Genomic DNA, 25,380 nt, shown 5'->3' with positions numbered 1-25,380 from the left:
TATATCATGTCATGTTATATCATGTTATGGTATGTTATGGTAATGCATGGTCACTGGTTTTAGTGAATGGGGCAACTGTGATGATGTTATGTTTGGTGAGCATTATGATGTTATAGTTTAAGCACAATCAGAAAACAATTGCTCGTATGCACCTAGTCCTATTAGCTATTGCTATAGAATAGTCGTGTGGGACAAATTGCATTGGCTCAAGGCTGTGTTTAAGGCACATGATGATGTCATGCAGAGGTCCATTGGCACTCCACAGGCCAGACCTACTGGTGCTGCTGGAAGTAACTCATTGATTTCACTAACCTCACTGACTTAATCCTTACACATCTGTTAGGCTTATACACTGATGAAAACAGCTTGTCTGTCGAAACGTTGGATATTAGATTATTCAATTATTGCATCTGAGCTCCTATAGTGTGCGGCTCTCCTTTTATTTTTCAAAGAACCATGAACATACAGTAATCTACTGCGAAACGAGCATCATGTACAATATCTGGTACCCCAGGAATGGAAAAAATAATGGAAGAAGTTGTCTTTTGAATGGAAAACCGTCTGGGTCATTTCCAATGAGATCACACTGTAGTGAGGTGCGTACTGGCGGCAGGAGAATGAAAACTGATTTACAACGGTGTCGTTTAATATCCATAAACCACTATCAACAATACAATAAATGGGTCAAACAAAACAGGGTAAATACCAGCATACCGTGAATAAGCACTACAAGAAACAACTACAGACAAGGACATGGGGGGAACAGAGGGTTAAATACACAACATGTAATTGATGGAATTGGAACCAGGTGTGATGGAAGACAAGACAAAACCAATGGAAAATGAAAAGTGGATCAGCGATGGCTAGAAGGTCGATGACTTCAACCACCGAACACCGCCCGTACAAGGAGAGGGACCAACTTTGGCGGAAGTTGTGACACACACTCATTTCCAATGAGATCACACTCATTTCCAGTGAGATCACACTCCTTTTCAATGAGATCACACTCATTTCCAATGAGATCACACTCATTTCCAGTAAGATCACACTAATTTCCAGTGAGATCACACCCATTTCCAGTGAGAACACACTTATTTCCAATGAGATCACATTAATTTCCAATGAGATCACACTCATTTCCAATGAGATCACATTCATTTCCAATGAGATCACACTCATTTCCAGTGAGATCACACTAATTTCCAATGAGATCACACTAATTTCCAGTGAGATCACACTAATTTCCAATGAGATCACACTCATTTCCAGTGAGATCACACTCCTTTGCAGCGCTATTACATGATTATTACATGGCAATTACACAGGTTTAGTCCTATGTAGCAAAATGTAACCCATTTAGATTGGATTCAATGGTATATGTATCTAGTCTGCGATGTTCATGCCTCATCTTGCTGTTTGTTTGCCTTGTTTTCTAGATGAGATGTTGTGGCAAACCACCCTGCCCCCCACCCTGCCCCCTACCACCACCACCCCAGACCCTCCCACCCCTGAACCAGAGAGCAGGCCCTTCAACAACAGCCCTTCCAATGAGTTCGACCTCACTGGGAAGAAACGTTTCACAGGTAGGCTACGGTACTATGGAGAAAAGTCACGTAATAGCCGCTGGTCATGTGTATGTATTTGAATGATAGGTATGATGAGCAAAGAATAGATTGTTTTTTAAGGTTCAAATGTGAAATTCTTATACAAATATATATATTTTTAAGGTTAGGGAAAAGTGCAGTGAATAGTGTCACTTTCTAGAATGTCAATATAAATTAATGTATTTATGGTTGTTTGTATTTTGGTCTTTTAGTCATTATATGTGTTATTATTTTTACCTTCGAGGACCACTTTGGAAACAAGCGTTTTAATTATTACTTTTAAGTTATATCATCTGGGTCCACATTGTACATTTTGTTGTATATGTCTGTTACCCCAAAAAGGAGCCACTTACAGTAGCGAGTGCATACATTTTTGTATTGGACCCCGTAGGAATTGAACCCTAAACACAATGATCACACAGAACCTGAAGAAACGTTTTTTAGAAATGTTTGCAAATGTATACATTTTTTAAAACAGAAATACCTTATTTACATAAGTATTCAGACCCTTTGCTATGAGACTTGAAATTGAGCTCAGGTGCATCCTGTTTCCATTGATCATCCTTGAGACGTATCTACAATTTCATTGGAGTCCACCTGTGGTAAATTCAATTGATTTGAAAATATTTGGAAAGGCAAACACCAGTCTATATAAAGGTTCCACAGTTGACAGTGCATGTCAGAGCAAAATCCAAGCAATGAGATTGAAGGAATTGTCCATAGAGCTCAGAGACAGGATTGTGTTGAGGCACAGATCTGGGGAAGGGTACCAAAAAATGTCTGCAGCATTGAAGGTCAAGAACACAGTGGCCTCCATGATTCTTTAATGGAATAAGTTTGGAACCACTGAAACTCTTCCTAGAGCTGGCCGCCTGGCCAAACTGAGCAATCAGGGGAGAAAGGCCTTTGTCAGGGAGGTGCCCACAAACCCGATGGTCACTCTGACAGAGCTCCAGACTTCCTCTGTGGAGAAGGACAACCATAACTGCTGCACTCCACCAATCAGGCCTTTATGGTAAAGTGGCCAGACGGAAGCCATTCCTCAGTAAAAGGCACATGACAGCCTGCTTGGAGTTTGCCAAAAGTTTGCCAAAAGGCACCTAAATGAAACCAAGATTGAACTCTTTGGCCTGAATGCCTAGCGTCAAGTCTGGAGGAAACCTGGCACCATCCCTACGGTGAAGTATGGTGGTGGCACCATCATGCTGTGGGGATGTTTTTCAGCAGCAGGGACTGGGTGACTAGTCAGGATCGGATCGAGGGAGAGATGAACAGCGCAAAGTACAGAGAGATCCTTGATGAAAACATGCTGGGTTGACTGGGGTGAAGGTTCACCTTCCAACAGGACAATGACCCTAAGCACACAGGCGACGCAGGAATGGCTTTAGGACAAGTCTCTGAATGTCCTTGAGTGGCCCAGCCAGAGCCCGGACTTGAACCTGATCGAATATCTCTGGAGAGACCTGAAAATAGCTGTGCAGCGACATTTCCCATCCAACCTGACAGAACTTGAGCGGATCTGCAGAGAAGAATGGCTGAAACTCCCCAAATACAGGTGTGCCAATCTAGTCTCATACCCAAGAAGACTCGAGGCTGTAATCGCTGCCAAAGGTGCTTCAACAAAGTACTGAGTAAAGGGTCTGAACACTTATGTAAATGTGATATTTATTTTTGTTATACATGTGAAAACATGACAAAAAAAAAATGTTTTTTTGCTTTGTCATTATGGGGTATTGTGTGTAGATTGATGAGGGGGGGAAAGGATTTAATCTCCTACAGAGACGGAGGGCCAATCAAGGTCCTGGACAGCTGCTCGCATTGTTTGCCGAGTACATCAGCAATTTTGCTTAAGGCCGGCTCTGACTGCACGTGTGTGTACGTAGACCCGTGAGCCACTGCAGCCCCTCATGATGATTTCAGTTTTTTTGTGACCCCACCCTCATAAAAGTTGCCCTCCCTGGTGTACATAATACATGGGACTGGGTCTGTGTATGAAGTGTCATTATGACAGATCAGTGATTTGGAGACAATGGAGTCAGTTGAGAAAGTTGTTTCCAGAACAAATGGTCACACTTTGTACTTCTCAATCCCAATGCTATTGGGTCTTGACAGGCCAGGGTCTTGACAGGCCATGGTCTTGACAGGCCATGGTCTTGACAGTCTAGGATCTTGGCAGGCCAGGGGCTTGACAGTCTAGGATCTTGACAGGCCAGGGTCTTGACAATCCAGGGTCTTGACAGGCCAGGGTCAGGGACTTGAAAGGCCAGGGTCTTGACAATCCAGGGTCTTGACAGGCCAGGGTCTTGACAGTCTAGGATCTTGACAGGCCAGGGTCTTGACAGGCCAGGGCCTTGACAGACCAGGGTCTTGACAGTCTAGGATCTTGGCAGGCCAGGGTCTTGACAGTCTAGGATCTTGACAGGCCAGGGTCTTGACAATCCAGGGTCTTGACAGGCCAGGGTCAGGGACTTGACAGGCCAGGGTCTTGACAATCCAGGGTCTTGACAGGCCAGGGTCTTGACAGTCTAGGATCTTGACAGGCCAGGGTCTTGACAGACCAGGGGCTTGACAGGCTAGGGTCAGGGACTTGACAGGCCAGGGTCTTGACAGGCCAGGGTCCACATGACATGGGTCTGAGTGGTCCTCCCTGACAGAACTTGGATCATGTGACATGGTGACCAAGGACTAGGGATGCACATGAGAACGGACGTCAAAACTCTATCTTTAACCAAAGATTTTTTTAAATGTGAAGACAATGGACATTTTATTTTCGGTGCATAACAAAAAAGAAACAAAGGCCAGCAATACACAGTTCCTCTCCCTAAATTCCCTTTCCCCTCCATGTCTGCATGCATTCTGACTCCTCACTCTACACGCTTGCTGAGTTCACACTCAAGCTCCCGTTAGGCCTACAGAAATAAATGCCTATAAAAACAGTGGGACGGTGGGCATATAAAAATGCCTCTAACTAATGGGATACACAAGCTACATTCCTTGCCAATGACAAAAGTTTTAGCACAAATTCAAAATGGACTGATTGATTGAAGTAGGGAAATATGTGTTTCAACAATGAGCTGCAGTTTTGGAATAATTGCGTCTTGTCTATTTTTTGCTTAGACTACTTTGTGCCATTTAGAATTGTTTAGCTTATGTCAGGGATGCGCCCACAGCCCCACAATAATTTTGGGGGGCAGATCATGTGGGGTCTCAACCAATGTTCCTCTAATTTTCTTCCGCACTGGGCAAAATTTCAGGTCTGCTGAGCGCAAACATGAACATTGTGAAAATTCTGTGCAACTTCCAGCGCGCGTTTACTATGAACCCTGAGGCTGTAACAGCTTTAGCTTACATTTTTAACAGTGGCCAAGTAGGCAACTGTGGCTATTTGATCATAATGTAGGCTTACCGGAGCTTACCATCAAACACAATGGAGAAAATGCTTCACATATAATTTTAACATTCTCTCATTCATCCTACAGTAGCAACCAATATATCCTACCATTTCTAACTATCCGTATGCCAGTTATGCTTATTTTTATATGAGCATTTTTGAGGAACAGTGTCATTTAAAAAGAATATCATGTTTTCATTTGTCAAAATTATTGTCACATGGTTAATCATAAAAATCTGAATTAAAATGATAAAAATCAAAAAGTAAATATTCAACGAATGCAAGAACACCAGCCTTTGCCTCTATGGACACATTGATACACCGTGATACATTGGTGGTTTAAGAAATTAGGCCAATCAGGCCAATGCAACAGCAGGCCTATAACTTGAATCACGAACTAAGTAAAATACATACGCCTAAAGCCGACAAATAAAAACAGTAGAAAATATCCAGATGAAAATTCAGGTTCCTTCAATCGCTCTACTCCGCCTGTCTGCCTCCCTTTCTATTTGTCTGTGTTGGGTTATTGTGTCATTGTCCTGTTGAAAAACAAATGATAGTCGCACTAAGCGCAAACCAGATGGGATGGCGTATCGCTGCAGAATGCTGTGGTAGCCGTGCTGGTTAAGTGTGCCTTGCATTCCAAATGGATCACTGACAGTGTCACCAGTAAAGCACCCCCCCCCCCCACCATCACACCTCCTCCATGCTTCACGGTGGGAACCACACATGTGGAGATCATCCGTTCACCTATTCTGCGTCTCACAAAGACATGGCTGTTGTAACCAAAAATCTGAAATTTGGACTCATCAGACCAAAGGACAGATTTTCACTGGTCTAATGTCCGTTGCTCGTATTTCTTGGCCCTAGCAAGCCTCTTCTTCATATTGGTGTCCTTTAGTAGTGGTTTCTTTGCAGCAATTCGACCATGAAGGCCTGATTCACACAGTCTCTTCTGAACAGTTGATGTTGAGATGTGTCTGTGAAGCATTTACTTAAGCTGCAATCTGAGGTGCAGTTAACTCTAATAAATGTATCAAATCAAATGTATTTATATAGCCGTTCTTACATCAGCTGATATCTCAAAGTGCTGTACAGAAACCCAGCCTAAAAGCCCAAACAGCAAGCAATGCAGGTGTAGAAGCACTGTATTCTCTACAGCAGAGGTAACTCTGTGTCTTCCATTCCTGTGGTGGTCCTCATGAGAGCCAGTTTCATCATAGTGCTGGATGGTTTTTGTGACTGCACTTGAAGAAACTTTCAAAGTTCTTGAAATGTTCCGTATTGACTGACCTTCATGTCTTAAAGTAATGATGGACTGTTGTTTCTCTTTGCTTATTTGAGCTGTTCTTGCCATAATATGGACTTGGTCTTTTACCAAATAGGACTATCTTCTGTACACCAGCCCTACGTTGTCACAACACAACTGATTTACTCAAACGCATTAAAAAGGAAAGAAATTCCACAAATTAACTTTTAACATGGCACACCTGTTAATTGAAATACATTCCAGGTGACTACCTCATGAAGCTGGTTAAGAGAATGCCAAGAGTGTGCAAAGCTGTCATCAAGGCAAAGGATGGCTACTTTGAAGAATCTCCAATATAACATATATTTTGATTTGTTTAACACTTTTTTGGTTGCTACATGATTGCATATGTGTTATTTCATAGTTTTGATGTCTCCACTATTATTCTACAAAATTCAACAACAAAAAAATGAAGAAAAAGCCTTGAATGAGTAGGTGTATCCAAACTTTTGACTGGTACTGTATGTAATGGGGAATTAATCAAAATAAACAATCAAAGGGCAAACAATCGGCACAATGAAACAATGAATGTGCAAGAATTGGCAGGAGACAGCGGAGCACATTCTGGAGTGCTGAGTGCATGCATTCTGGAGAGAGAAGCCCATATCTTCGCCACCCACCCTTCCCCTTCTTCTTGTCTCAACATTTTAAATTATACTCAAGACACATTATCTTGTCACAAACTGGCTCGTAGCCCGTAACAAAAAGGGAGACAACGCAGAGATCAAGGGATAACAAAAATATATTTATTAACTAAAGTAAACTATATACAATTAACAATGGTGTGTGTAGTCAGTAATCAGTAGTGTAAGTGAGTGGTTGCGTGTATCGATGGTGATAATGAGAGGTGTCAAAACAAATAATCCACAAAATGCCACAACCAAAAATAACAGTGTGTCTGTGTGGAGAGAGTCTCCTCAATGAATGGAGGGAATGGAGTATTTAGCCCCAGACACACCCGAGCCCAGGTGTGTCCCAATTTGCTTACGACCCTCCCGGCTCCGCCCACCTATTAAAGAAAACAAGAGAATTCCCCTACCATAAAACCGGGAATCACCAAGGACCCCGGGAACACCACACCAACCAAACATAAACATAATACTGCCCTTGTTAACACTACCCCACCGCAATGCACAAATTGCTGGCTCCCCAAATAGGTGCGAGCTTAGGTCTGCAAATTATGCATTGGGCTTTTTCAGGACAGATTTTTGTGAGAGTGAGTCCTCTCGCTTCGCCTCTTCTTCTCTGCTGAAACTAGCGAGCCAAACAGCACCCCTCTGTCTTACTATATGTAGCCCATGTATCTGATTTTGTCTGGTCAGAAAAAGTATGACATCCCATACTCCTTTTGTCCAGACAGCATCAGACGCATGGTCTACACATAAGGAGACAGAGGGGCGCTGTTTCGCTCGCTCGGATGCTTTATCTGAGATTGAGGCATCTTTCTGTCGGCGCGCATCTCTGTCAAATATTGCATGAAATGAGTTATACAATTGCTAAATGTCTATGCCCCATGGCAAAGAGTAGCCTCGAACGAACCGAGGCTAGGCAAAGTGTGTAGAATTGCACAAAATGAACTGTAAAACTGTTAAACATAGACAAAATATGAAAAAACATTCAATCAAATCAAATGTTATTGGTCACATAAACACGGTTAGTAGATGTTAATGCGAGTGTAGCGAAATGCTTGTGATTCTAGTTCCGACCATGCAGTAATATCTAACAAGTAATCTAACAATTTCACAACAACTATCTTTTACACACAAGTGTAAATGAATGAATAAGAACATGTACATATAAATACTTAAGATTTCCTGGGATAACAGTGTAAGAAATAATACATTAAAAAACAAAAAAACACTGCATAGTTTCCTAAGAACTCGAAGCAAGGCGGCCATCTCTGTCAGCGCCGGAACCCAAATACAAAGAGCATATTTTCATCATAATAATTAAGCCTAGGCCTACTCAGACAGAACAGGACTGGTTCCTCTCTAGGTTTCTTCCAAGGTTCCTGCCTTTCTAGGGAGTTTTTCCTAGCCACCATGCTTCTACATCTGCATTGCTGTTTGGGGTTTTAGGCTGGGTTTCTGTATAGCACTTTGTGACATCTGCTGATGTAAAAAAGGCTTTATAAATACATTTGATTGATTGAATGATACTCACCAAACAGAAGTTGTGGTCTTAGTTCATCACCATGCAGTGTTCAATGTAAAATTAATAACGTGCCAAAATAAGCCTGTTTCAAATTATCACTCCTTGAGAATAACTGTGATGTGAGATGCGCATCACTTCGCACTGAAATACGAGCATTTTGTCTGCTAAATTAACAGAACAAGGATATGCCATTGCACAACCATACAACGGCTTCTACAAGCAGACACCACTGCTGAGGTTACTACCTTTTTGAAGATTGTGTCCCACGATTTCAATAAATGGATCTTAAATGGCATATGAATATAAACTCATCCAAAAAGAAACGTCCTTTTTCAGGAGCCTGTCTTTCAAAGATATTCGTAAAAATCTAAATAACTTCACAGATCTTCATTGTAAAGGGTTTAAACACTGTTTCCCATGCTTGTTCAATGAACCATAAACAATTAATGAAAATGGACACTAAAGAGGACACTAAAGAGGCCTTTCTACTGACTCTGAAAAACACCAAAAGAAAGATGCCCAGGGTCCCTGCGTGAACGTGCCTTAGGCATGCTGCAAGGAGGCATGAGGATTGCAGATGTGCCTAGGTATATAAATTGCAATGTCTGTGAGAAGCCTAAGACAGCGCTACAGGGAGACAGGACGGACAGCTGATCGTCCTCGCAGTGGCAGACCACGTGTAACAACAACTGCACAGGATCGGTAGATCCGAACATCACAGGTACAGGATGTCAACAACAACTGCCTGAGTTACACCAGGAACGCACAATCCCTCAATCAGCGCTCAGACTGTCCGCAATAGGCTGAGAGAGGCTGGACTGAGGGCATGCAGGCCTGTTGTAAGACAGGTAGGTCCTCACCAGACATCACCGGCAACAACATCACCTATGGGCACAAACCCACCGTCGCTGGACCAGACAGGACTGGCAAAAAGTGCTCTTCACTGACGAGTCAAGGTTTTGTCTCACCAGGGGTTATGGTCGGAATCGCGTTTATTGAGTGTTACACCGAGGCCTGTACTCTGGAGCGGGATCGATTTGGAGGTGGAGGGTCCGTCATGGTCTGGGGCAGTGTGTCACAGCATCATTGGACTGAGCTTGTTGTCATTGAAGGCAATCTCAACGATGTGCGTTACAGGGAAGACATCCTTCTCCCTCATGTGGTACCCTTCCTGCAGGCTCATCCTGACATGACCCTCCAGCATGACAATGCCACCAGCCGTACTGCTCGTTCTGTGTGTGATTTCCTGCAAGACAGGAATGTCAGTGTTCTGTCATGGCCAGCGAAGAGCCCGGATCTCAATCCCATTGAGCATGTCTGGGACCTGTTGGATTGGAGGGTGAGAGCTAGGGCCATTCCCCCCAGAAATGTCCGGGAACTTGCAGGTGCGTTGGTGGAAAAGTGGAGTAACAACTCACAGTTAGAACTTAGAACATGTTAGAACATGTTTTTTCCATTGCAGGCCTTGCCTTTCTGTTCTAAAAACATATATACATTGAACAAAAATATAAATACAACATAGAAAGTGTTGGTCCCATGTTTCATGAACTGAAAGATCCCAGAAATGTTCCATATTCACAAAAAGCTTATTTCTCACAAATACATTTTGTGCACAAATTTGTTTACGTCCCTGTTAGTGAGCATTTGTCCTTTGTGAAGATAATCCATCCACCTGACAGGTGTGGCATTTAAAGAAGCTGATTAAACACCCTGATCATTACACGGGTGCACCTTCTGCTGGGGACAATAAAAGGCCACTCTAAGATGTGCAATACCACAGATGTCTCAAGTTTTGAGGGAGCATGACACTGGTATGCTGACTGCAGGGATGTCCACCAGAGCTGTTGCCAGATAATTGAGTGTTTATATCTCTACCATAAGCCACCTCCAAAGTTGGAGAATTTAGTAGTACGTTCAACTGGCCTCACATTGCAGACCATGGATCGCCACATCCGGCTTCTTCACCTGATGAAACTGAGTATTTCTGTCTGTAATAAAGCTCTTTTGCGGGGGAAAACTCAGTCTGATTGGCTGACCTGGCTCTCAAATGGGTGGGCCTATGCCATCCCAAGCCCACCCATCGCTAATTAATTAATTAAAATTAACTGATTTCCTTATATGAACTGTAACTCAGTAAAATCGTTGAAATTATTGCACGTTGTGTTTATATTTTTGTTCAGTATATTTTCCATTCCGAGTACTCTATTACTCAAAAAAATAAACATGCAAGTACTTGAACAGTCAACAAATGTCAAATACCCATCCCTACATTCTTAGAAGAAAGTGTTCCAAAAGGTTTCTTCGGCTGTCCCTCTGTGGAAAGGGTCCTACATGGATCCCAAAATGGTTCTACCTGAAACCAAAAAGGGTTCTTCAAGGGTTATCCTATGGAGACATCCGAAGAACCATTTTAGGTTCTAGATAGCACCTATTTTTTCTAAGAGTGTACCGAGGACACAGAAAGCTGTGATGTCAGCTGAGGCCAGTGAGTGTTCTGAAGCGTCCCGCTGTCTAATGTGCTTACTTTGATCTCCCCCTGTCTCCTCCATCCACTCCTCTGGCTGGAAAAACACGCTGAAAACCCCCCACAAAACATGAATATAAACAACACCTCTAATCCCCCCCATCACCCTCTCCCTCCTCTTGTCTCTAATAAAGGAGCCTCTTGGTGATCTTTGGGCTCATAATGATGATACGTACATTCCTGCTGAGTCACCAGAGAGCGCCACTCACTCATCTCCCATGTGACTGTGTAGATGTGGCATGGTTGGACAGTACCCTAACCAACAGGTCCCAGTAACAGCAGTGTTAGCTGGTATTGTTCACTATGAGGTCCTCAGTTTGGAATGTGTCTGTGTCATTGGAATGCCTTGGAAGCAGGGTTACGAGTTAGACAGTACCACCAATTGGAAATTAATTGCTTCCAATTGTTTGGTTGGTGCATGATGCTTGCAACACCATAGCCATGTACACTGAATATGCTGTAGGCCTATGTGTTGACAGCTTTGGGGAAAAGTCTGCTAATTGACCATATTATTACAATGTTATTACAAGCTTGATGCTCCACCATCATTTGCCCCTGATCCAGGTCTTCAAATCCAGTTAAACAGTTTCTGTGACGAACCTGTGAGCCAAGGCCGGCGGCCGCACAGCGAACACATCTGAAGCTCATTACATCCATGAAAGAAATCCTAGAACAGAATGAAATAGAATAAAAATAGCAGTGAAATAATGAAATAATATGAAACCCGCTGATATCAGCAGTGAGAGGAGAGGTCCCTGTTGGCCTGACACAGAGACATCCTCTCTCATATTTATTAGTTTAATATTTCAGATCCAACACCACAGCCAGCTTCCTGACACGTCCACCATTCTTCTATATAGGGTTCTCTCTCGCTCTCTCGCTGCTCTGTCTGTCTGTCTGTCTGTCTGTCTGTCTGTCTGTCTGTCTGTCTGTCTGTCTGTCTGTCTGTCTGTCTGTCTGTCTGTCTGTCTGTCTGTCTGTCTGTCTGTCTGTCTGTCTGTCTGTCTGTCTGTCTGTCTGTCTGTCTGTCTGTCGTCTGTCTGTCTGTCTGTCTGTCTGTCTGTCTGTCTGTCTGTCTGTCTGTCTGTCTGTCTGTCTGTCTGTCTGTCTGTCTGTCTGTCTGTCTGTCTGTCTGTCTGTCTGTCTGTCTGTCTGTCTGTCTGTCTGTCTGTCTGTCTGTCTGTCTGTCTGTCTGTCTGTCTGTCTGTCTGTCTGTCTGTCTGTCTGTCTGTCTGTCTGTCTGTCTGTCTGTCTGTCTGTCTGTCTGTCTGTCTGTCTGTCTGTCTGTCTGTCTGTCTGTCTGTCTGTCTGTCTGTCTGTCTGTCTGTCTGTCTGTCTGTCTGTCTGTCTGTCTGTCTTCTGTCTGTCTGTCTGTCTGTCTGTCTGTCTGTCTGTCTGTCTGTCTGTCTGTCTGTCTGTCTGTCTGTCTGTCTGTCTGTCTGTCTGTCTGTCTGTCTGTCTGCTGTCTGTCTGTCTGTCTGTCTGTCTGTCTGTCCTGTCTGTCTGTCTGTCTGTCTGTCTGTCTGTCTGTCCTGTCTGTCTGTCTGTCTGTCTGTCTGTCTGTCTGTCTGTCTGTCTGTCTGTCTGTCTGTCTGTCTGTCTGTCTGTCTGTCTGTCTGTCTGTCTGTCTGTCTGTCTGTCTGTCTGTCTGTCTGTCTGTCTGTCTGTCTGTCTGTCTGTCTGTCTGTCTGTCTGTCTCTGTCTGTCTGTTCTGTCTGTCTGTCTGTCTGTCTGTCTGTCTGTCTGTCTGTGTCGTCTGTCTGTCTGTCTGTCTGTCTGTCTGTCTGTCTGTCTGTCTGTCTGTCTGTCTGTCTGTCTGTCTGTCTGTCTGTCTGTCTGTCTGTCTGTCTGTCTGTCTGTCTGTCTGTCTGTCTGTCTGTCTGTCTGTCTGTCTGTCTGTCTGTCTGTCTGCTGTCTGTCTGTCTGTCTGTCTGTCTGTCTGTCTGTCTGTCTGTCTGTCTGTCTGTCTGTCTGTCTGTCTGTCTGTCTGTCTGTCTGTCTGTCTGTCTGTCTCTGATGTGATAGCTGCTGCTCATGTAGATCTGTTTATCAAAGGGTTGGTCAAGCCTCCCAAAGACAGCAGAAAAATGCAGGATAGGAAACTGTACAATTTACAATGGGATCCTCTGCATAGACAGACACGTGGTCAAGCAGTGTGTTATCTGAAGACTCATACAGAGCTTATTATGTATGTCAATGTAGTGTTACAAAAGGGAATACAATTATAAGCACCACATCACGTTTTAGGGAAGACTCAGATGCAGACAGTGTCGAAGTAACAAAAGTTCATTACTAGAATGGGGGCAGTCAAAACGACAGATCAAGGGCAGGCAGAGGTTAGTAATCCAGATCAGAGTCCAAAAGGTCCAGAACGGCCAATAATCTAGTGTTTTTTTTATTTTTATTATAATTCACCAGGTAGGCTAGTTGAGAACAAATTCTCATTTACAACTGAAACCTGGCCAAGATAAAGTCAAGCAGTGAGACACAGACAACAACACTGAGTTACACATGGAATAAACAAACATACAGTCAATAACACAATAGAGAAAAAAAAGTCTATATACAGTGTGTGCAAATGAGGTAAGATAAGAGAGGTAAGGCAATAAATAGGTCATAGTGGTGAAATAATTACAATTTAGCAGTTAAACACTGGAGTGATTGATGTGCAGAAGATGAATGTGCAAGTAGAGAAACAGTGGTGCAAAGGAGCAACAAAATAAATAACAGTGTGGGGATGAGGTAGTTGGATGGGCTATTTACAGATGGGCTATGTACAGGTGCAGTGATCTGTGAGCTGCTCTGACAGCTGGAGCTTAAAGTTAGTGAGGGAGATATGAGTCTCCAGCTTCAGTGATTTTTGCAATTTGTTCCAGTCTTTGGCAGCAGATAACTGGAAGGAAAGGCGGCCAAAGTAGGAATTGGCTTTGGGGGTGACCAGTGAAATATACCTTCTGGAGCGTGTGCTACGGGTGGGTGCTGCTATGGTGACCAGTGAGCTGAGATAAGGCGGGGCTTTACCTAGCAAAGACTTATAGATGACCTGGAGCCAGTGGGTTTGGCGACGAATATGAAGCGAGGGCCAGCCAACCAGAGCATACAGGTCACAGTGGTGTGTAATATATGGGGCTTTGGTGACAAAACGGATGGCACTGTGATAGACTGCATCCAATTTGTTAAGTAGAGTGTTGGAGGCTAATTTGTAAATGACATCGCCGAAGTCAAGGATCGGCAGGATAGTCAGTTTTACGAGGGTATGTTTGGCAGCATGAGTGAAGGAGGCTTTGTTGGCCCTTCTTTGCTTTAGTGTCCAAAGAAGGGCCAGAAGAAGAACAGAATGGTGTCGTCTGCGTAGAGAGGGATCAGAGAATCACCAGCAGCAAGAACAACATCATTGATGTATACAGAGAAGAGTCGGCCCGAGAATTTAACCCTGTGGCACCCCCATAGAGACTGCCAGAGGTACGGACAACAGGCCCTCCAATTTGACACACTGAACTCTATCTGAGAATTAGTTGGTGAACCAGGCGAGGCAGTCATTTGAGAAACCAAGGCTGTTGAGTCTGCTGATAATAATGTGGTAATTGTCAGAGTCGAAAGCCTTGGCCAGGTCGATGAATACAGCTGCATTGTATTGTCTCTTATCGATGGCGGTTATGATATCGTTTAGGACCTTGAGCATGGCTGAGGTGCACCCATGACCAACGGGATTCGAAATGGTCGGTGATCTGTTTGCTAACTTGGCTTTTGAAGACCTTAGAAAGGCAGGCTAGGATAGATATAGGTCTATAGCAGTTTGGGTCTAGAGTGTCTCCCCATTTGAAGAGGGGGATGACTGCGGCAGCTTTCCAATCTTTGGGGCTCTCAGACGATACGAAAGAGAGGTTGAACAGGCTAGTAATAGGGGTTGCAACAGTTTCGGCTGATAATTTTTAGAAAGAGAGGGTCCAGATTGTCTAGCCCTGCTGATTTGTAGGGGTCCAGATTTTGCAGCTCTTTCAGAACATCAACTATCTGAATTTGGGTGAAGGACAAGTGGGGGAGGCTTGTGCAAGTTGCTGTGGGAGGTGCAGGGCTGTTGACCAGGGTAGGGGTGGCCAGGCTTATTGAAATTCTCAATTATTGTGAATTTATCGGTGGTGACAGTGTTTCTTAGCCTCAGTGCAGTGGGCAGCTGGGAGGAGGTGCTCTTATTCTCCATGGACTTTACAGTGTCCCAGAAGGAGGTGCTCTTATTCTCCATGGACTTTACAGTGTCCCAGAAGGAGGTGCTCTTATTCTCCATGGACTTTACAGTGTACCAGAACGTTTTGGAATTTGTGCTGTAGGATGCAAATTTCTGTTTGAAAAAGCTAGCCTTTGCTTTCCTAACTGCCTGTGTATATTGGTTCCTAACTTCCTTGAAAAGTTGTATATCGCAGGGGCTATTCAATGCTAATGCCGTACGCCACAGGATGTTTTTGTGCTTTTCAAGTGCAGTCAGTTCTGGAGTGAACCACGGGCTATATCTGTTCCTGGTTCAAATTTCTTAGAATATAATAGATTCAATGCATAATGTACAGACAAAGGTATGGTAGAATGTGAATATAGTTGAGGTAAACCTAGGCATTGAGTGACGATGAGAGGTATTGTCTCTGGAGACACCATGTCTCCACATCACTGCATGTGTGGGAGGTGGGACAAGAGGGTTAGTTGAGGCATATTGAGCAGGGCTGGAGGCTCTACAGTGAAATAAGACAATAATCACTAACCAAAACAGCAATGGACAAGGCATATTGACATTAGGGAGAGGCATGCGTAGCCGAGTGATCATAGGGTCCAATGAGTAGCTGGACGGGCTGGAGACACAGCGATTCAGACAGCTAGTGGGCTAGCAGAAGGGCCTTAGAGGGACTTTGCGACGGAAGAAGACTGTTGTAGCCCCCCTCGTGTGGTTACGTCGGCAGACCAGTCGTGATGGATTGGCGGGGCTCCATATCGGCAATAAAAATGGTCCAGGCCAATTGGCAAAATAGGTATTGTAGCCCAAGGAGTGGCTGATGGACCTCTTCAGCTAGCTGGGAGATGGGCCTAGCATAGGCTAGCTCCAGGCTAATTGGTGCTTGCTACGGGACAGAGATGTTAGCCAGGAGAAGCCAATCGGATAGCAGCTAGCAAGCTGTGATGATCCAAGTGAAGAGGTTCAGAGCTTGCAGTAGGAATCCGGTGATATGGAGAAAAAGTAGTCCGATAAGCTCTGGGTTGAATCATCCTGTGCAGACTGGCAGGAGTTGTCCGGGCTAAAGCTTAGCTGATGACCGCTAGCAGTGGCTAGCTGACTACTAGCTAGTAGTTAGTTAGCTGGCTAGATTCTGTTGGGGGTTCTGGTTCTAAAGTATAGAAAATAGCAGATCCATACCACATTGGGTGAGGCGGGTTGCTTGAAAGTATGTTGAAGTTGGGGTTAAGAAAAATAGTTTAAAAAATATATGCGAAGAAAAAATATATAATAAGATACATATAAATATATATACACTGGATACGACAAGACAATGACAAAAGATGCTTGTCTGCTACGCCATCTTGAGAAAAAAAAGTGTGGTGTGACAAGGTACAGAATGGCAGGCAGGCTCAGGGTCAGGGCAGGCAGAATGGTCAAACCTGGGAAAGCTAGAAAACAGGAACTAGAATCCGGCAGGAGCAAGGAGGATAGACATGTTCAGATAAAAAAAATAAGATACCATGTGGAAACAGACACTTGTATACATATAGAAGAGAACATACAAGGACAGACACATCAGTGTATGTGAAGACTGTATAGACCAGAGCCATATATGTCCAGATGTGTGTCTGTAAGGACAGTATTAGATGAAGTTGAAACGAGTACAACTCTATTGACTTCTAAAAAGTGTCTGAAAAAAGGAGACGAGAAGCCAGTGAGGACAGTGACACGTGTGGCCCTATTGGCTTGTGCCTCTGGCTGTGTCTGTGCCAAGTCATGTGGTGAGGAGTCCAGCCAAATGTCCATTCCCATCGGCAGCCCAATCAGGCTGGGAATTCTGGGAGTTCTGCAAGTGTTCACAGCTGTGTATGGATCCATCTGGCACTAGCTCCCACTGACACAGAGAACGAGGGAAATACAGACAGACACAGACAGAGAATCACCCAAAGAGGAGGAAAGAAGGGACTGGAGGTCTCACACGGCCCGTTATACTACTCAAAAACACCCAGTCTTACTTCTCCTAAACTCCTGACTAACAGAGAGACTCTCATGGACTGGCTTCTAAACACAATAGATTGTTGCCAAATATTGTCATATGAGACTTTATTGTCCACCAGCAGATGTTACAACATTGCCTTCTTGTATCAACAAAATTGTTTTAGTGTTCGGTAAAGATGTAGTCCAACGAAAACCGGTGCTCTCCCAAAGGGTTTCTTGATTGGAGCGTAAAACCAGCAACAATGTAACATAATTGATCAACCATCTTCCTGCCTCCCCATCCCATCCCCCCTCCACTCCCATCCCTCCCTGCCATCCCCCTCCACTCCCATCCCTCCCTGCCATCCACCCTCCACTCCCATCCCTCCCTACAGCTCCATACGTGAACTTCATCCAGAAGGATCCGGGTGCTCCGTGCTCGCTGACGGAGGCTCTGGAATACCTCCAGGTGGACGTCTTGGAGAACCTGTTCAAGAAAGACAGCCTGGCCTCCAATCAGAAACAGCCGCCCAAGAACAAGCCCCACAACATCACCGTGGTCGCCATGGAAGGCTGTCACTCGTTCGTCATCCTGGACTGGGCCATCCCCCTGAAGGACGACATGGTGTCAGGTGAGTGGACTGGACTGGGCCATCCCACAAAAGGACGACATGGTGTCAGGTGAGTGGACTGGACTGGGCCATCCCCCTGAAGGACGACATGGTGTCAGGTGAGTGGACTGGTCTGGGCCATCCCACTAAAGGACGACATGGTGTCAGGTGAGTGGACTGGACTGGGCCATCCCACTAAAGGACGACATAGTGTCAGGTGAGTGGACTGGACTGGGCCATCCCACTAAAGGACGACATGGTGTCAGGGGAGTGGACTGGACTGGGCCATCCCACTAAAGGACGACATGGTGTCAGGGGAGTGGACTGGACTGGACTGGGCCATCCCACTAAAGGACGACATGGTGTCAGGGGAGTGGACTGGACTGGGCCATCCCACTAAAGGACGACATGGTGTCAGGGGAGTGGACTGGACTGGGCCATCCCACTAAAGGACGACATGGTGTCAGGGGAGTGGACTGGACTGGGCCATCCCCCTGAAGGACGACATGGTGTCAGGTGAGTGGACTGGACTGGGCCATCCCACTAAAGGACGATATGGTGTCAGGGGAGTGGACTGGACTGGGCCATCCCACTAAAGGACTATATGGTGTCAGGTGAGTGGACTGGACTGGACCATCCCACTAAAGGACGACATGGTGTCAGGTGAGTGGACTGGACTGGGCCATCCCACTAAAGGACGATATGGTGTCAGGGGAGTGGACTGGACTGGGCCATCCCACTAAAGGACTATATGGTGTCAGGTGAGTGGACTGGACTGGACCATCCCACTAAAGGACGATATGGTGTCAGGGGAGTGGACCACAATGTCACGCAGGGTGACTAGCAGCTTTCTAGTCCTGTAAGTGTCAAGAGTATTCTGTCAGTGCTTCAAGCAGCTAGTGTGCACTTAGTCTGACTTCACCCATTTGTTGTGCTTCTCAAAGGATCATAGCTGGTCAGCAGAAATAATCTAACTGGTTGTTGATGTACTAGTGAGCTGCTAGTTAGATTTTAGGGACTCGCCCGACCCCGATGTTTTAGACATCACAGAGTTTTGATTACTGTAAAGGAGGCTGTACTTGACCCCCCCCCCCCCCCTCTCTCTCCACACCCCTATCACTTCCTTTCCGATCTCGCTCTTTCTCTCTCATGTGGTTTTCCAGATGTGTTGCAAATTGTGTTACTTATCCCCTCTCCTCTTCATCTGTCTCTCATTCACATTGTTTAGTATAATCACTGGGCTATTTGTTATCATATACTACAGTTCCTGTCTTCTCTCAGTTATCAGGAAAATGATCAGAGGAAAGAAAGAGAGGGAGAGAGAAAATTAAAGGAGGAGAGGAGGAGAAGAAGTGAGTGACAGGCTGCAATAGTGGGAGAGAAAGAGGGAACAACATAATCTTGAGCCAGCTGTGTTGTCCTTGCTTCAGCAGAAATATTAGGTCCTAAAACATTCAATAGGAACACATCGTGGCTTGATGTGGCGGGAAGCGGTGAGCCTGGCCCTCGTAGAGTTTCCACTGGCTGAGTGGCATGATCTGAGCATTCCATGAACTCTCGACTCACACACTGGCCTGGGGCTTTATGTCGGATTACCCTCCTGTGTGTGTGTGTGAGAGAGCAGAGGCAAAAGAAGAGGTGAGAAACAGAGAGGCTCGGTATGGGTAGTGGTTGACAGATCCACAATGTGACTTATGGAGGCTGTCTCTAGTTTAAAACAACTGATACCTTTAAAATTAGTTGTGATTGTTGTCCTGGCTCCAATCACTCTCCTCTAAAATGAAAATCCTCTGAAAACCTCAGACCTCAGACCACACTAACAAGATGGCCACCTCTTTCTTAAACTTCAAAATGGATCTGTCTCTCTTCTGTAATCTCTCGTCACCTTTGCCCCCTAACCCTTGCCATGTGTGTGACCCCTGCAGGCTACATGGTCCACAGCGCCTCATATGATGACATCCTCAACAACAGGTGGTCCTCCAGCGCTTCCAGCGGCACACACCTGGCTGTAGAGAACCTCAAACCCAACTCCAGGTGAGAATATGCTCTGTTTGTGTGTGTGTGTGTGTGTGTGTGTGTGTGTGTGTGTGTGTGTGTGTGTGTGTGTGTGTGTGTGTGTGTGTGTGTGTGTGTGTGTGTGTGTGTGTGTGTGTGTGTGTGTGTGTGCGTGCGTGTTGTGTATTCAATGTTCAAACTCTAATCTTATGCGAGCGACCGGGTACACAAACAAAAGATTTGAGAGATTCTACGGGTCATAGTTTCTATACCGATTTGTGTGCAGTCTATGCAGGTGTTTGGCTGCGTGTTTGCATCTGTGTGTAAGTGTTTATAGCTACAGGGTATTGGAATGTGTGTTTAAATGATTATTGTTCCCGGTAGGTCTCAGTGATGTTAGACACACAACATGTGTACACTGTATCTGTGTGTAATTCTTGTGTATTTACAGTTGTGATATCAGGCCCAGTCAGAGACCAGCAAAGCGTGGTATTGTAATGCTTATTTAAGTGAATAAGCCCTCAGAGTGACATAAATCAGAGCTGACTAGATAGAGGCAGGTTTGAAAACACGTTGAAATCACCCTGAAAACAACGTGCTGAGATACTCCACTGAGACTCACACAGGAATGTACATAGAGCAGACACCAGCGCCACACACACACACACACACACACACACACACACACACACACACACACACACACACACACACACACACACACACACACACACACACACACCCACACAGATGAAACACGCGGCACTGTTATGATGTAGGGCTGTGTTCCTTATGGTTTACAGGTTGCATCTTTCTAAAGATGCGTATGAAAACTTACGCTTCTTTAGTTAAGGCTGGGGGGGGTAGTACTGAGTAGCTTGGATGAACAAGGTGCCCAGAGTAAACTGCCTGCTACTCAGGCCTAGAAGCTAAGATATGCATATTATTAGTAGATTTGGATAGAAAACACTCTGACGTTTCTAAAACTGTTTGAATGATGTCTGTGAGTATAACAGAACTCAAATGGCAGGCAAACATCTGAGAATAAAATCCAACCAGGAAGTGGGAAATCTGAGGTTTGAAGTTTTTCAGCTCATTGCCTATTGAATATACAGTGTCTATGTGGTCATATTGCACTTCCTAAGGCTTCCACTAGATGTCAACAGTCTTTAGAACATTGTTTCAGGCTGCTACTGTGAAGGAGGGGGGAATGAGAGCTCTTTCAATCAGGTGTCTGCCATGAGCTGATCACGTGCGCTCCCGTGAGAGGTAGCTGCGTTCCTTTTCCTTTCTAAAGACAAAGGAATTCTCCGGTTGAAACATTATTGAAGATTTATGTTAAAAACATCCTAAAGATTGATTCTATATATCGTTTGACATGTTTCTACGAACTGTAATGGAATTTTTTACTTTTCATCTGACCAGCGCGTCTTGAATTTGTATTTGTGAACTCAAGGCGGGAACAAAAAGGAGGTATTTGGACATAAATTATGGACTTTATCGAACAAAACAAACATTTATTGTGGAACTGCGATTCCTGGGAGTGCATTCTGATGAAGATCATCAACGGTAAGTGAATATTTATAACGCGATTTCTGACTTTTACTGACTCCACAACATGGTGGATATCTGTATGGCTTGTTTTTGTGTCTGAGCGCTGTACTCAGATAATTTTTTTATTTTTGTATTTTTTATTTCACCTTTATTTAACCAGGTAGGCTAGTTGAGAACAAGTTCTCATTTGCAACTGCGACCTGACCTTATAAAGCATAGCAGTGTGAACAGACAACACAGAGTTACACATGGAGTAAACAATTAACAAGTCAATAACACAGTAGAAAAAAAAGGGGAGTCTATATACATTGTGTGCAAAAGGTATGAGGAGGTAGGCGAATAATTACAATTTTGCAGATTAACACTGGAGTGATAAATGATCAGATGGTCACGTACAGGTAGAGATATTGGTGTGCAAAAGAGCAGAAAAGTAAATAAATACAGTATGGGGATGAGGTAGGTAAAAATGGGTGGGCTATTTACCGATAGACTATGTACAGCTGCAGCGATCGGTTAGCTGCTCAGATAGCAGATGTTTGAAGTTGGTGAGGGAGATAAAAGTCTCCAACTTCAGCGATTTTTACAATTCGTTCCAGTCACAGGCAGCAGAGAACTGGAACGAAAGGCGGCCAAATGAGGTGTTGGCTTTAGGGATGATCAGTGAGATACACCTGCTGGAGCGCTTGCTACGGATGGGTGTTGCCATCGTGACCAGTGAACTGAGATAAGGCGGCGCTTTACCTAGCATGGACTTGTAGATGACCTGGAGCCAGTGGGTCTGGCGACGAATATGTAGCGAGGGCCAGCCGACTAGAGCATACAAGTCGCAGTGGTGGGTGGTATAAGGTGCTTTAGTGACAAAACGGATGGCACTGTGATAAACTGCATCCAGTTTGCTGAGTAGAGTGTTGGAAGCAATTTTGTAGATGACATCGCCGAAGTCGAGGATCGGTAGGATAGTCAGTTTTACTAGGGTAAGTTTGGCGGCGTGAGTGAAGGAGGCTTTGTTGCGGAATAGAAAGCCGACTCTTGACTTGATTTTCGATTGGAGATGTTTGATATGAGTTTGGAAGGAGAGTTTACAGTCTAGCCAGACACCTAGGTACTTATAGATGTCCACATATTCAAGGTCGGAACCATCCAGGGTGGTGATGCTGGTCAGGCGTGCGGGTGCAGGCACGGTTGAAAAGCATGCATTTGGTTTTACTAGCGTTTAAGAGCAGTTGGAGGCCACGGAAGGAGTGTTGTATGGCATTGAAGCTCGTTTGGAGGTTAGATAGCACAGTGTCCAAGGACGGGCCGGAAGTATATAGAATGGTGTCGTCTGCGTAGAGGTGGATCAGGGAATTGCCTGCAGCAAGAGCAACATCATTGATATATACAGAGAAAAGAGTCGGCCCGAGAATTGAACCCTGTGGCACCCCCATAGAGACTGCCAGAGGACCGGACAGCATGCCCTCCGATTTGACACACTGAACTGATCTCCCCCTTTGAAGAGGGGGATGACTGCGGCAGCTTTCCAATCCTTGGGGATCTCAGACGATATGAAAGAGAGGTTGAACAGGCTGGTAATAGGGGTTGCGACAATGGCGGCGGATAGTTTCAGAAATAGAGGGTCCAGATTGTCAAGCCCAGCTGATTTGTACGGGTCCAGGTTTTGCAGCTCTTTCAGAACATCTTCTATCTGGATTTGGGTAAAGGAGAACCTGGAGAGGCTTGGGCGAGTAGCTGCGGGGGGGGCGGAGCTGTTGGCCGAGGTTGGAGTAGCCAGGCGGAAGGCATGGCCAGCCGTTGAGAAATGCTTGTTGAAGTTTTCGATAATCATGGATTTATCGGTGGTGACCGTGTTACCTAGCCTCAGTGCAGTGGGCAGCTGGGAGGAGGTGCTCTTGTTCTCCATGGACTTCACAGTGTCCCAGAACTTTTTGGAGTTGGAGCTACAGGATGCAAATTTCTGCCTGAAGAAGCTGGCCTTAGCTTTCCTGGCTCCGTAGCGGATACAGGCAATGATCGCTGAAATCCTGGTTGAAGACAGAGGAGGTGTATTTGGAGGGCCAGTTGGTCAGGATGACGTCTATGAGGGTGCCCTTGTTTACAGATTTAGGGTTGTACCTGGTGGGTTCCTTGATGATTTGTGTGAGATTGAGGGCATCTAGCTTAGATTGTAGGACTGCCGGGGTGTTAAGCATATCCCAGTTTAGGTCACCTAACAGAACAAACTCTGAAGCTAGATGGGGCGCAATCAATTCACAAATGGTGTCCAGGGCACAGCTGGGAACTGAGGGGGGGTCGGTAGCAGGCGGCAACAGTGAGAGATTTATTTCTGGAGAGAGTAATTTTCAAAATTAGTAGTTCGAACTGTTTGGGTATGGACCTGGAAAGTATGACATTACTTTGCAGGCAGTTCTATCTTGACGGAAAATGTTCTAGTTGGGTATGGAAATCTCTGAATTTCTGGTGGCCTTCCTGAGCCAGGATTCAGACACGGCAAGGACATCAGGGTTAGCAGAGTGTGCTAAAGCAGTGAGTAAAACAAACTTAGGGAGGTGGCTTCTGATGTTGACATGCATGAAACCAAGGCTTTTTCGATTACAGAAGTCAGCAAATGAGGGTGCCTGGGGACATGCAGGGCCTGGGTTTACCTCCACATCACCCGCGGAACAGAGGAGGAGTAGAATGAGGGTGCGGCTAAAGGCTATCAAAACTGGTCGCCTAGAGCGTTGGGGACAGAGAATAAAAGGAGCAGATTTCTGGGCATGGTAGAATATATTCAGGGCATAATGCGCAGACAGGGGTATGGTGGGGTGCGGGTACAGCGGAGGTAAGCCCAGGCACTGGGTGATGATGAGAGAGGTTGTATCACTGGACATGCTGGTTGTAATGGGTGAGGTCACTGCATGTGTGGGAGGTGGGACAAAGGAGGTATCAGGGGTATGAAGGGTGGAACTAGGGGCTCCATTGTAAACTAAAACAATGATAACTAACCTGAACAACAGTATACAAGGCATGTTGACATTTGAGAGAGACATACAGCGAGGCATACAGTAATCACAGGTGTTGAATTGGGAGAGCTAGCTAAAACAGTAGCTAAAACAGTAGGTGAGACAACAACAGCTAATCAGCTAGCACAACAACAGCAGGTAAAATGGCGTTGACTAGGCAGGGAGGGTCGGATTAACTACACACAGAGCCTGAGTGCGGCTGGGGCCGACAGATAAAACATAAACAAGCAGAATGGAGTACCGTGATTAATGGACAGTCCAGCATGCATCAGCTATGTAGCCAAGTGATCAGTGTCCAGGGGGCAGCGGTGGATGGGGCAGGGAAGGTAGACTGGCGAGTATTATCCCAAAAAACTGTCTGGCTGTGCAGAAGGTAAAAGGTAAAAGCCGCTAGCAGTGGCTAACAATGACTAAATAGCTTGTAGCTAGTTAGCTGGTTAGCTTCTGGAGGTTCTTGAGTGTGTTCTAAAAATTAAAAATAATAGCGATTCCGTATCACATTGGGTGAGGCAGGTTACCGGAGCGTATAAACGAATTAAAAATCGAAAAGAGAATGAAAGTAAATATGGGTCCAGTGAGTGGTTGGGAAGCGGCGATTCAGACAGTTAGCAGGCCTGTGCTAACAAGCTAACAGTTAGTAGGCCGGGGCTAAACAAGGTAGCAGTTAGTGGACCGGGGCTAAACAAGCTAGCAGTTAGCAGGCCGAATTAGCAAGCAAGGAGATAGCAAGGGCTAGAAAGTTAGCCTTTGGGAGACGTCGCGATGGGGTGAGTCTGTTTATGCCTCTTCATGCGGTGACATCGATAGACCGGTCGTGGGTCCGGATATTGTAGCCCAGGAGTATGCTTCGGTGGTAGCACAGGAGCTCTGGCCAGGATAGCTTCAAGCTAAGTGGGTGGAAACGCTAGCCAGGAGTAATCATCCGGGGTTGCGGTTAGCTAGTTAGCTAGTTGTGAAGATCCAGCTGAAAATGTTCCTTTTGCGGTGGGAATCCGGGGATAAAAAATAATAGGTCCGTTATGCTCTGGTTAGAGTCGCGTTGTTCGAACTGGCGAGAG

General features: G+C 45.2%; 1 protein-coding gene across 1 annotated transcript in view; it reads left to right on the top strand.

Moving 5' to 3' along the window:
* The window catches only part of fndc1 (fibronectin type III domain containing 1), a 145,716-nt gene that overhangs the window by 110,446 nt on the left and 9,890 nt on the right, over positions 1-25,380 (top strand). The window contains exons 15-17 of the mRNA XM_031800162.1: positions 1,437-1,583; positions 17,556-17,792; positions 19,697-19,805. Of these exons, the coding sequence (XP_031656022.1) occupies positions 1,437-1,583; positions 17,556-17,792; positions 19,697-19,805 (493 nt within the window). The remainder of the gene's footprint in view (positions 1-1,436; positions 1,584-17,555; positions 17,793-19,696; positions 19,806-25,380) is intronic.

The sequence above is a fragment of the Oncorhynchus kisutch genome, linkage group LG21 (genome assembly GCF_002021735.2).
Source record: "Oncorhynchus kisutch isolate 150728-3 linkage group LG21, Okis_V2, whole genome shotgun sequence".
Classification (NCBI taxonomy): domain Eukaryota; kingdom Metazoa; phylum Chordata; class Actinopteri; order Salmoniformes; family Salmonidae; genus Oncorhynchus; species Oncorhynchus kisutch.
The sequence above is the reverse complement of the archived record's forward strand: the minus strand, read 5'-3'. Positions and strand labels throughout refer to the sequence as shown.